This window comes from Macrosteles quadrilineatus, unplaced genomic scaffold, assembly GCF_028750875.1.
Source record: "Macrosteles quadrilineatus isolate MER2022 unplaced genomic scaffold, UCM_ALF_1.0 Scaffold_1__1_contigs__length_201487025, whole genome shotgun sequence".
NCBI lineage: Eukaryota > Metazoa > Arthropoda > Insecta > Hemiptera > Cicadellidae > Macrosteles > Macrosteles quadrilineatus.
Window position 1 is genome coordinate 16,509,692 of NW_026542594.1, and position 14,215 is coordinate 16,523,906.

The window sequence follows — 14,215 nt, forward strand, 5'->3', positions numbered from 1 at the left end:
ACCTTCATTGCCAAAGTGCTCTCTACTACAGCGCTGTTCACGGAGGAATTTTGAACTAAATGCCTCATTCGTACCTCCCCTAAGTCAGACCCACTAAAGTGCAGCCTTAATGTTGATCCCGGTCTGTAGAATTCTTTCATGGCTTGGTCCTCCAAGTGGTCGTCTTACTTCTAATTCTTCTTCGAATACAGTGTTTAAAGTTGATGTATCTTCTCCCCTCCACGCATAGCCTGTCTATCCCAGTCTTTTACTTCTGGAAACCACCCATTTATCTGGGTGTTTAAACATTCCTCTTAGCTCTCTGTTCTTTCGTATCTCAACCATACAGAACTACTGGGACAATATGGTATTGTATCAATCGAATTTGGCTTCTACTGACACCATGCAGCTTATTGGGTTGTTTCCAAGACCTACCACAACAATTGACATCTTTCTTCACCAGCCAAAAATTTGGTATGCCGTCATAGTTCTGACATTAAATAAATCGTCCATAACCTATCCTTTAAATCAATTTCACTGAATTAATTTTCTAAATAAATAAGTAAACAAAGAAAAGTAAAAACAAAAACAGATAGTTTGTTTTGAAACAGATAGCATTAATTCAAAAAAGTAAACAATCTAGTAAGATAGTGACGTAATTTGTCTATGTTTATTATCCATACCATTATTCCTTCTAATATCCGTGATAATTACCCAAACTCATTGACTCTATCTATGTCCATCATAATTTCTCCATCTATATATTAATAGGCAAGCATGTTTCAAACCTTTTTTCTCAGCTCGTGTGCATCGCAGGGAAAATCTACGCATACTGATAGAAAGATATTTTCCTGTAGATGTGCAAAATCCCTTTAAAAAATTAAATAGGCTCAAATATAAGCACAAAACATGAATTTGAAATTTAATAAAAATTAACATGGGCTTTATGGGTTGCCATGCTGGTGACGAAATAACAACGAAATATAAACAGAAAATCAAAACAAATCGAAGAAATTACAATCACATGTCTTATTTACAGCGTGGGGTGAAAATAGAGACGCTACTTTTGACTTACAACTAGACATTCCATCCCATGTTGGTTGTTGTTGTTACCAGTTTTTTAATTAATTCGAAGTAGTTGATGTGAGCCATCAACAGATTGCGCTGATCTAAATGACTAATTTCTGTCGAATAGGCCCTACACGATGTGTTTTTACCAAGTCAAACTTATGGAATGACTTATTATGAGCTAAAGCAACTGTTTATGACCCATCAACTTTGCCAGCAACAAAAATAAGGTAGAAAATATAATTTTAGAAACACATTCTGTGACTGGCTCACACAACTACAAGTAAAAATTATAAAATGGCGACGGCTGGTCCATATCGATGGGATGTCTACTTCAGTATCCAATAGTCAATGCTTGCACATTAAATATTTTTGGCCAAGTTTTTGACCACTAGTGTTCATTAATTCAAACTATAAGATATTTAGTTGAAATAAATGAGATATTTTGCCTACATCAGCGCACCCAAACGTAATGAACACACGTAACACATGAACACACGCCAAAAACTTTGTAGATTATACAAAACGATAATAGGTCTACTTGCAGTATCCTAGGTCAATAATAACATTGTGTTTATGCCATCCATCTGTTTTTGTCTGGATAAAACCCGTCAGAGGTTGTGATAGTAATTTAAAAACGTGATTCCTGACCATCCTCGATCTCCTTGATTGATAACATCAATATTTTCAGGCCTAATCCTAACAAAGTTTACTCTATAGTCTGTGGTTTAAGTAGTCAAACATTTATTATAAACAAAAACCTTCCAAGATGAATTAAAACGTGTAAACATTGTTATTTACCTACTCTTTCTTAACATTTTGAGCAGTAAAATAATTTTCATAGGCTTTTCTTTGAATAATTGAGGGCAGAGCCTCGATTTGTATACAGCAATGGTCTTTCTTATCTCTGTGGTCTACTAATCTCTACTAATCTTACTTATTTCTTATAATCAATGACAAAATCATAGACGAAATAATCAATTACAAAATCATAGACGAAATAATCAATTACAAAATCATGGACGAAATAAAAAACCTCATAGTTCCAGCTGTTAGTTTTGAACAAATTCTATTGCACTAAAACAAACCCAATATTTTAAATACTGTTCTAAAAAATAAATTAGAACAGTCAGTATTTTACTATGTATATTTAAATAATAAGTCATCCTATTACCAAATAAATTAACGTATCAATGATTATAGCATTACAAATAGTATAAAATGAGTCAACACTACGTATGCCATTTCATTTTTTTTCCAAATGATGAATTTGTGTCACAAACTCTGAATGTTTACAGCTGTTACGTTAAGCAAATGGTATAAAAAAGCTAGTCTAGAATCTTAGCGTCGGCTGGTAGACTTTTTAAAAATTAAATCTTAAATTATAAAAAACTGAAAACCTAAACTAAAATTATGGCTTCGACATTCCCTAGTTCTCAAAATTATCTTTCTTTCAACACAAATATAATGAAAATCTGTCTAGAAACGTGAAATAAAACACACTGTCACGTTTTAATATATTCCTTTTCTTGACTAAAGTAAAGACGCAATATTGTAATACATTGTTAACGTTTTTGATTTGCGTTATTAATTAATGTACCTAGGTAAATCATGTGCCTGCTATAGAAAAATATCAAAACTATTTTTATTTGTTTAATAATACTATGATTCGGAATTATTTCGGTAACAATACAGAAATATTAAGAAGAACCAAACTATTGTTAACACTCGCACGACAGATATAATAGGCCTTTAAAGAGTCAAATATTATAACCTATCAAGGACAAGCATTCAAGGTTACAAGCCCAGTATACTAAATACGAACTTAATCATTTTTTATTTGCAGAAGTTCACAAAAGTGTATTTATTTGAATAAAAGAAACAAATGGTGGACTACGAGAATAGATATTTCATAACATAAGATCTAAATTAAATATAAATATACAACACTATCTTTTTGCATCCCAATAAACTACTATTTAAGTAAGAAAACCATGTATAAAACATCATCCTTATGGATCAGCTGAAGACAGTTTTATTGTTGGTTTTGTCCGGTGCACTGTCTTTAGATATCGTGTTTTGTTTGCAATTGTTTTTTGTTTTCAGTCATTAAAAACCTCATTTAACCAAATAAAACGTTCTAATCATAACTAATAACACGTCTTCTAGTTAGATAACCAAACAGTAAAGAACAAATCATGAAGTTAACTATAAAATAATAGAAACACAATTTCGTCGACACTAGCGATCAGTGTCACCGGACATGAACTAGACACAAAAAACGACCTTCAAAGTTAACAATGGGATGTAAAGTTTACTTGTGTTGGTTAGTCTAGACTATAATGCATTTTCTACCCTAATAATAATAAGAATAATACTAAACATACTTCTAAATATATTTATTTTATCAACTATGTTGCTCTTACTCCCAATTATTCACAGGATACAACATTATGCTACCGATACGATCATAGGTGTTCACTTTCGGCAACACTGGCCAAAAATCTTCGTGCTTGGCTCCCATTGGACGGCACACGAGGCTTCTGATTGGGAGTTAGCGAGTTCCGCCGAGGGACCGAGTTAGCGACTTCCGTAAGAGGACGGAATTCACTAACCCGCCTCCAGAGTGGGTTAGCGGGTTCCGGAGTTATCCAATTCCGAAACCGAACAAGTTAGCGAGTTCCTCTCATCGACCAAATTTGAAGATAGGGCGTTTAACATGGGGTTAGCGAGTTCTAGAGTTAGCCAATTCCGCGGACCCTTTCAGATACATTAATCTAATTGCCACAGACGGTTCCCACACTCCGCACGGCTCGCCTTTACTACTTCCTTCACCACTTCCTACATCATAAGCCCCGTTCACACGGGGCGAGTTTACAAGCTACAAGCCGGATTTTTTACACGCAGCTAGTAAAATAGCTCAGTGTGAACGACGTACTCGCTCAAAAGCTGCTTGTAAAAAAGCTCTGGAAAAAGTTGACGCTGCCGCTACTTTACACGCCAACTCGCCAGCTTTTGAGCGAGTAGGCGTGCAAAGTAGCCCAGTGTGAACACAGTTGCTTGTGCTTGTGCGCTTGTTACTCAAAGATGTTGGAGGATTTGGTTCAAGCCAGCTACTGAGCGAGTGGAAAAAGCATCGTGTGAACGACTTCAAGCGCACTCGCCGACTCGCCGGTGTCTTTCTACACGTCTGCGAGTTGGCGAGTGGACAAGCTCCGTGTGAACGAATACAAGCACACTCGCCAACTCGCCGGCTTCTTACACGCTGGCGTGTAGCTTGTAAACTCGCCCCGTGTGAACGGGCCTATAGACCTTTTTCTCTCCCTTCCCATATCATTTTAGTGTTGCAGATACATTAATCTAACTGCCACAGACAATTCCTTCTTTGAACGACTCCGTATAATAGTTAATATAGTAAAACAGAAATTGTCCAGTGGTTGAAAACTCGACCAAAAATATGTAGGTCTAATGTAGGCTACAGACTTCTCTTTTTCACCCCACACTTTAAATAAAACATGTGATTGAAATTTGTTAGGATTTTCTGTTTATATTTTGTTGTTATTTTGTCACCAGCATAGTAACCCATAAGGCCCATGTTAATTTTTTTTTAATTTCAAATTCATTTTTCATGCTTATTTTTGAGCCTATTTTAATTTATAAAGGGATTCTGCACATCTACAGGAAAATATCTTTCATTTGGTACCAACCGTGTGTAATTCGGTCCAGTAGTATGGCCAGGCTAGCTGTCATAGGTTTTGCAAAAGTTTTTTTAGTATATAAGATTACATTTCTTTGTAGTGTATTTTTCTGTTGTTTCGTTAACCTTTGTGGTTTATTTAAATTTAAAATGAAATGACACCTGTGAGACGATAAAACTGTGAGTGGCCGGAGAAAACGAGAACGTGGCCACTTGCAACACCCTCCCAATGGAACATTTTGATGGATACAGAGCGGCAGTACTAGACCGCCGTGGTGTTACATCCAACCTTGGACAAATGAACGTTAAATGTTTACATTGTGGTGGCTTAAATTCTTTTTTATAAAGAAAGAAAATACTAGGATTGCTTTCAGATCAGTGAAAGCCAGTTGAGCGGAGCAATCATGTTTCACGGTTTATAAAGTAATAAATGAAAAAATGTTTATAGATATAATACAAAATATAAATGTTCCCACACTCTGCACTGCTAACCTATACTACTTTTTTCACCACTTCCTACGTCGTGGACCTGTTTCCCTCCCTTCATAGAGCATTTTAAGATTGCAGATACATATTAATCTAACTGCCACAGACGGTTCCCACACACCTGGCCTGTCCTACTTCCGTCATCGCTTTCTAAGTCATGTACCTTTTTCCCTTCCTTCCCATAGCATTTTAGGATTGCTGATACGGATATATTAATCTAACTGCCACAAAAGGTTTCCACACTCAGCACCTTTAGCCTGTACTACTTCCTTCACCACTTCTTATGACGTGGACCTGTTTCGCTCCCTTCATAGAGCGTTTTAAGATTGCAGATACATTAATCTAACTGCCATAGACGGTTCCCACACACCACACTCCTAGCCTTTACTACTTCCATCACCACTTCCTACGTCATGGACCTGTTTTCCTTCCTTCCCATAGCATCATAGTATTGCAGATACATTACTGTAACTGCCACAAACGGTTCCCACACTTCGCACTGCCAGCCTTTGCTACTTCCCTCACCATTTCCAACGTTGTGGACCTGTTATTGCAAATACATTAATATCTGCCACAAGCGGTTCCCACCCTCCGGAGTGTTCGCCTTTACCATTTCCTTCACTATTTCCTACGTCTTGGACCTGTTTCCCTCCCTTCCCATAAGTTTTTAGTATTGCAGATACATTAACGTAACTGCCACAAACGTTTCCCAAACTCCGCACTTCTTGCCTTTACTACTTCCTTCACCACTTCCTACGTCGTGGACCTGTTTAAGTTCGCCATCTATGAGATTGATCCATGTGATTCACCTACGAATAGTTATAGATAAAATGTTATTGTTATAACCTTATTTAGCTAGGTAAATCAAATCTGTTAAATACTGTTCCTAAGAAAGTATGATTTATCTATGACTGTACCTATTCGATCAGTGGTCGTTTTCATATTGCGACTTAAATGTAAATCTAAGACTTCCTCTGTATTATTTAATCAGTTGTCATCATCAAATTTTTTTCCTTTGTGCTATGTTTACTTTACTTTTTTTTCCTTTGGCTTGATTTGAACATATGCTATGATTCTTTGTTTTGTTTACATTTACGTTGTTATTTTGTAACCATCATGGATGGCAACCTATAAGACCAATGTTAAAATTTAAAACTTTGAGTATATTAACTATAAAGTAAAAAAAAAAAAAAACTTTAAAGTTATATAGGAATTATCAAAAATTGAAATTAATTACGTCTAAACCATCTAAACATTTGACAAAACAACCTTCGTAAGTTTGGCTAAAATATGTTCAGCCGTTATTCAGATGAAGTGTTATAAAGATTGCATTGAAGTTGATCTCAAAGAGCTTCGCTTCGCTCCACTCAATAATAGATTAATAGTTGTTAAACTTAATCATAAACTTTGTTTTCAGAAAATGATTCAAGATAAAACAAACATACACATGATTTTATTAATTATAAACTATGTGATTATAAGTTACAGATTCAGATATTAAAGATATAATAAAGATTCATAATTAAGATTCAGATAAAGATTCAGAAATTATTCGGATTACATTCGTCAACTCAATTTCGCATTTGTCATGGTCAGCTCCAAAGCTCATTTAGATTAGAGGATCACGCATGGGATCTACAATTTCAAGACGAATGACTTGTTTTACCATCGAGTAGGTCCTCTCATTCCTCAAGAAGGTTGGGATCCTAAATACGCAGAAATTTATATGTACGACGTTGACAATGGAACCCAACCCAAGGGTATGAAACAAAAAGCTGACAAAAAATGTAATGGGTAATAGGGTCACTCAATGAAAACACCAACCAATTTGTCCAATCTTTTAAGACTGTGAAAAATTTGTAGGAACAAGAGCTCCAAAAAGTCAAATGAGATTCTTATGTGACTCTTTGATTAAAGTGTAGCTGTTTATTTTTTGTTCTTTATTCTTTTATTGAAAGTTGCAGTTTTTCTCGATTATGAGCAACGGATTAAACTAGGTAAAGATTAATTGATTTAAGTAGGCTAACTTAATATTCAAATATGGTGAAGTAAAGTTAGTATAGGCCTACCCTGCCAATTCTAACAAACCTGCCAAGTGAACAATCGGAAGAGATACCAGTTGGTGACCGTAGCAAAGATGATGATACTGAGGATGAGAATGATAGAGAAAGGCTTCAGTATGCGGACAAGTAGCTTGGAGAGTGACGGGGCGAAGTGTTGCACAGCGTAGCCGATGGAGAGAGGCACAACGAGGCCAATGGCTGAGGAGGCAATACGGTTGTATGGGACAACCATCGCACCACTGCTGAAGATCTCCTGACCCAGAGTGAATGCCCACAGGGGAATCATCACTATATAGAGACAAAACATCAACACCTTCAGAGTAAGAGTTTTCAATAACTTTTCTGGTAATGTAAATAATCACTGGGGAACTTATTCAAAATGTTGGAATTACAGTAGAACCTCAATAATCTGTCTTAAACTATAAACATAAATACACCAAAAACGGGTTTTTGTGGCCACTACTATATTATACAGTAACCCACCATTGGGTTTTAGGCAAATGGTCAATAGGCTGGATTTGAGAAAAGATCACATCGTGGTCATTCACCACAAAACTGATTATCATCATTCAAAACTAAAAAAAATCTAATTTAACTTCAAATTCTACACTCATAGTGAAAATACACTCAGTTGAAATTCAGTGGAAATGCAAATTAAATAAATGTGCTTTTTGAATTTTAAATAAGAACAAGTAATCGTCCAGTGGTCGAAAATTCTACCAAAAATATGTAGGCCTACAGTTGTTGTTTTTTCTAGCTAAATCAACCCAATTATGTACATACTTCTCTATTTTTCACCCCACACTGTAAATAAAACATGTGATTGGAATTTCTTACATTTGTTTTGATATTCTGTTTATATTTCGTTGTTATTTCGTCACCAGCATGGCAACCCATAAAGCCCATGATAATTTTTTTTTAATTTCACATTCATTTTTGTGCTTATTTTTGAGCCTATTAAAATTTTAAAGAGATTCTGCACAGCCACAGGAAAATATCTTTCTAACAGTATGCGTAGATTTCCCCTGCGATGCACACAAGCTGAGAAAAAAGGTTTTAAAGAAACATGCTTGCCTATTAATATATAGATTTTAAGGAAAAAAATATACTTTCTGAATTCTAAATTAGAAATGTAAACTAAGCGCTTTTTGCATTTCTTTAAGAGTTTTATGTCTTAAATCAAAAATCTAAAGCCAGTTTACATATCTCAGAATATTTGAGGGTAAGTTTTGAAACAAAAAAATCTTCACCGTATTGAGTATACAGATTGAAGTTAATACGTTTGCAAAACATCTTCTTTGAGTTGTTACTTGAAATGAGTAAACAGGTAACAAAATCTCATTTACCAAAAGATGCAATAGTGCTGACAGCCGTCATAGTGATGGAGAGGTTCAGGTTTCCACCGAGAGTGAACGTCCAGATGTTAGAAGCTCCGCCAGCCGGAGCTATCCCTGTGAAGAATAGACCGAGACGCATTGGCACTGAGTTTGCGAAGAGCAGCAAGCCTATCATGTAGGATAGCTGTGAACACAGTCACATAGGTTAGAGTTCATGTCTTAGCCATCTATTGTACAACTCTGTCTCGTCTGATTGAGCCTAAAATCCCAAACCCCAATGAATTATAGATTAGTGGCTTGTGGGGGCAAGGCCTCGAAAAATCCTAAAAAAGAAAACTAATATAGTAAATCAAAGGAACTAATAAAGAAATTATCTATGTGTCGTAATTTCCCTAAAAGTGAGTATAGTAGGCCTATTAGATCTCAATGTGGACTCAACACGGAAAGCAGTTATTTAACCACCCTCTCTGAAAATAGCTATATGTCAATTTGCTGGAGGTTTGCCTTCGGTTGAATTGAAGACACCACAATTTCATGTGGGGTAGGTTTATTATATCTACAAAATCCATATTTGTGTTATCTACAAATATAAGTTCGAATTCATTACTTTCTTCTTGTGCAACCATTTGTCCTGAAGCTCTTTTGTAAATATAAACATATGTCTATATATCTCAGGTAAAACTTTAGCTACTCCTACACCGTGTTGGACGTGTAGGACCTCGACACTATCTCATGTTTCAAGTCCCATCACTATTTTCTTTGCCCCTTAGACAAATTTCAGCAGCCGCTGAAGTTTTAATTATGAAGGCCATAGTTGACCATAAGAATGGTCTTTCTTTGAGTGTTGGCAGCAAATCAGAGATTGAACGATAAATCTGGCCAAACAAAAGGGAAATTTTTTTGGAATGTATTTATTTGTGGCTAAAAAAGTATCAAAAGCCATTGCACTGGTCTATTGACAAATGAATTGAATGAATTGTAAATGGTTGTGGTCTTCGTTCAAATAAATATTTTTGTTTTTGGCTGGGGTAGATAAATAAGTTTGTTGTGATAACATATATTTAAATGGTTATTATTACGTCTTTACTCTAAAATTAAGAACACCTGCATTGCAATGTTACACCTGCATTATCTATATTCATATTTCTCTCGCCAATTATCGGTATTCTGAATGGTGGTTGTAACATATATCTTAATTTTCCGAGATCATTTCTGTAAACGATTCCCCACCTTTCCTTTTGGGTCTTATCCCCTGGTGTTCATAGTTTTTATTTTTGAAATCAAAGAGTTTATTCCATGTTTATATTTGTTAAACGCTACAATAACATTAAAAGTGAAAAGTTATAAAAAAAATAATAATTTACGTTTGAGATTGAACATTTGTTTTAAAATAAAAAGAAGAAGTTTTTTTATTACATCTTCAATCTGAATCTATCTAAGAAAAAAAAATTTAATTATTCTGTATTTTATAGCTATTACATGTACATTAACTAGGTTAATATACCTGTAATTAACTTAAAAAAAATTAACTTAAAAAAATGTACTTTAAAAAAAAACTAAAAAGCGAAGAAATGTAAACAAATAGTTAACAATAATAAAGCTTTAACATATTATGTTAGAAAATAAAAAAAGCAACTGTGTTTATTTCGTGTTGGGTACAAAGTATCTATAATATTAAAACGAAACAGTGTTTTTTTATTTCACGATTCTGAATCAACCACTCGACGGATTTTCATGATTTTTATGTTGAAAGAAAGATAATTTTGAGAACTAGGGAATGTCGAAGCCATAATTTTAGTTTAGGGTCCCAGTTTTCTAGAAATTAAGTTTTAGTTTTTAAAAAGTCTAGCAGCCGACGCTAAGATTCTAAACTAGCTTTTGGCATAAAATAATTTGCTTAACATAACAGCTGTAAACATTCAGCTTTTGTGTCACAAATTCAGCATTTGGATAAAAATGTAAAGACATACTTAGGGTTGACTTATTTATACTATGTGTAATGCTAATCATTGATACGTTCAATTCTTCTCTAAGAGGATGACAGATTAATTAAATATACATAGTAAAATACTAGGATGTTCAAATTATTTTTTAAAGCAATCTTTGTAATCTTCGATTTGTTTTAGAGCAATATAATTTGTTTTAACTAACAGCTGGTTAAACATAAACTATGGAACTATGAGGTTATTTTATGTACTCTTATTTTGTCATTGATTATAGGAAATAAGTAAGATTAGTAGAGATAATTAGACCACAGTTTAAAATAGTTTAGACCAAAATTAATTAAACCACAGTACAAATCAAGGCTCTGTACACGAGTCTTAATAAAAAAGGATAAATGCAAATTATTTTACTGCTCCACTTTTCAAGGAAAGATTAGAAAAATAACAGTGTTTACATCTTTTAATTCTTCATGGTAGCTTTCTGTTTACAATTAATGTTTGTCTGCTTTAACTTTGTTTGGATTAGGCCCGGGAATATTGATGTCATAAAAAGAAGATCAAGAATAATCAGGAATCATGATTTTAAATTACCACCACAACCTCAGCCGGGTTTTATACAAAGATAAACAGATGGATGACATAGATTGAACACAACGTCAACATTACGAAATTACGATGTACATTTATTCGATGAGGGTGGATAATTATCAAGGATAGCACTGATAACGGTATGGATAATAAACATTGACAATTACGTCATTAGCTTTACTAGCGTGTTTACTTTTTTATATTCCTGCTACATGTGACCAGTTCTTTTTTTCAAATGAATGTTATTTGACCAAACAGCTGTTTCAAAACAAACTGTTATTGTTTTTACTTTTCTTTTTTTACACTTATTTATTTAGCAATTAATTGATGTTAGGACACCAAAGTTAAATTATGTGTACTATGAATTTTATTGGATATTATCGTTTTATTTTAGGTCGTTTCTATTCAGACCTACTGGAAATTGTGTATAGTAGTATTGTGGTGATAATAATTATGGAAGAGGCAGGTATGCGATGGAAGGTGGTATCGTTGCCTAGGTCTATACACTTCTCAATTGACTGTTACTCTCTCTACTATAGGCTACTTATAATCAGTGTGTGCGAATCGGCTGCAAATCTCACTTCAACGCTTTTCACATCGTAAAAATTGCAGAATTGAAATGAAATGAAATGAATGAAAAAAAATGAAATGAAATGAAAAATCCTTTATTTTTTCAGGCAAAGTTAGGGCCACATGGCCCTTTCTTACACTTAACCTGACTTAACCTGACTATGACAGAATTGCTGTTTTATTGTAAAATTATCGGATTTAAAATGCATATCGTATAGGCCTATGATGGAATAAAAACATATTTGGTAACACAACATTTGTTCACAACATGATTTTTCACATTTAAACTGAAAGAAACTTTGTCTTTATATGTGTAAACTAGCTGATCTGAATTGTACACGGTTTTAATTGACTACTGAATTCCCGTACGTAGGATGGGCTAACACCTCGTTAGCTTAATTATTTAAATAACCGTAAACTGTGAAGAAATGTTAACATAACAAAATAATTTAGAATGAAGTTTGATAGTTGAGTTATAAAATTGATCACATGTATCGATGTAAACCAAATCAGCTGTTTTTTTTTTTACTTCTAATGCTATTCTTATGGAGAAAATTTTGTGTTATAACAAATTTTCTGTTAAAACTATGAGAATTTAACTATTTTTCCTGCTGTCAAATAAAAAAGACCTTTAATTTGAGCCCTCTCTCGTCTTTCTATGACTTGCCGGACGCCCACAATTTTGACGGAAAGAATTGCCTTACGAAATATAATACAGTATATAGATAGATTGAGGTACAGTATTAATAAACTATGTGACTTTTATTTACCATGGGCAATTGATTCAGGTGAGTTTCAAACCAAGAAACAAACCACAATCAAATATCAGGCTTCTACAACTCACTTGCATTGAATCTATTATCTATTATTTACTATTAACAATCTCATTAAATAAAAATTACACGAATCAAAAATGTTATTTATTGAACCCGCAACACAAAAGAAATTACTGTTAAAAGAGAAATTTTCACTGATTAAAACTGGAAATTTATACAATATTCCTAGGAATGCCTACATGGTTTACAGTCAATCTGCTGATACAATATCGAAACTCACCAAAGGCATTATGATAAACTGGCTGAAGAAACCGATGGCAGGACCTACAGGCCTTCGGAGTGACTTGCGCAAGAAAGGCCAGTCCAGAGCACAGCCGAAGTTGATGAAGATGATAGATACAAGTACAATCACGCTGGACATGAATACTGTGTCGATTATTCGCTTCTTGCGGGTCACAGTGACCTTGAGGGGATCGGATGTACGAGATGATGATTTACCTACACATGGGATATCATATTTAAAACTACTTTTAACTCCACAAACACCATAGTTGACTACATTGACTTTAAAAAAATTTAACTAATCACACACCTCAGCTTTACTGAAGGATAAAAGCTTTGACTTTGAAATTTGCTTAGTGGAAAAACTGAAACTAATTCAAGTTCATCATTAGATTGATCGCTAGGTCATTTGGTGGTAGAATGGTCTAAGGTATTTTAAAAGAATTAATTATAATATTTTAATAGAAGGAGGGTGAAATATCAAGTAAGTTGAGTTGTGCAGGGGGTTTTGTGACCTATCAACTCCTTGACACTGTTTTCTCAGGTCAGTTAGTTGTGTATCCACTCCTTTTTCCTTATGTATAGCCTACATGTTTATTGTAATGTGTTGCTGGTCAATTTTTCTTTCATACAAACAAACATGAAAGACGTCAAGTCCACACATTATTTAATTTAACATTTGATCTATAGTCTGTATGATGGAACCTGTCTCCTAGTCTACCTGGGACTGGTGCAGGCCTTAGACAAATTACCAGTCCCAAAGTAGACGAAGGGTCGGGAGACATGTTCCATCATACATACTATAGTAAATTACCCATTATAGAGAATAATTTGTTGCATTTATCTTCTTTTTAGCCTAAATTAATTTTGAAAGAAAATTTGGTTGAAATACGCAAATCTAATTAGGCTAATTTGTCTTAATCTCAGGGTCGTTTTTTTTTTTATCTAAATATTAGGGTGCGTGGTGGAGCTGTGTGAAAATGATAACTTACAACATCAATTACTGAAAGAGTTATTTACTGTTTTAGAATCAATTACAATAAGTTAATTTTACATAGCCCAAGGTATAATTTAAATACAATAGGTAATAGAGTTAGCCTAGTTTATGATAAAATTAATTAATCTACATTATGGATGGGATAATTGAGGTTAAACCTACACCTGACTTAAACTATATGGGAAAGGTATCATAGAGTTTATAGTGGAGTCTTTGGTTAATAGATTGTTATCAAAAGTTTTTATATTAGTTCAATTTGTAAAAGTTGGTATGTACTTGCGAATTTGGTCAACGTGCAGATCTTCAAAATAGTTTACTTACAGTCTTCTTCGCTAATTTTAATGTATAATTAATAATTGTAGGCCTATTTTGCTTGTAGTTGATTTATTAATAGAATTTATGCCATTTTCAAAGTTTAAAAACAGTTTG

At 34.0% G+C, this 14,215-nt stretch overlaps 1 protein-coding gene across 1 annotated transcript in view; it reads right to left on the bottom strand.

The window, feature by feature from the left end:
* LOC129004382 (ileal sodium/bile acid cotransporter-like) overlaps positions 1-14,215 on the bottom strand; it is an 83,140-nt gene that overhangs the window by 32,788 nt on the left and 36,137 nt on the right. The window contains exons 4-6 of the mRNA XM_054432957.1: positions 12,788-13,005; positions 8,640-8,814; positions 7,319-7,581 (exon numbers count right to left, since the gene is read on the bottom strand). Of these exons, the coding sequence (XP_054288932.1) occupies positions 7,319-7,581; positions 8,640-8,814; positions 12,788-13,005 (656 nt within the window). The remainder of the gene's footprint in view (positions 1-7,318; positions 7,582-8,639; positions 8,815-12,787; positions 13,006-14,215) is intronic.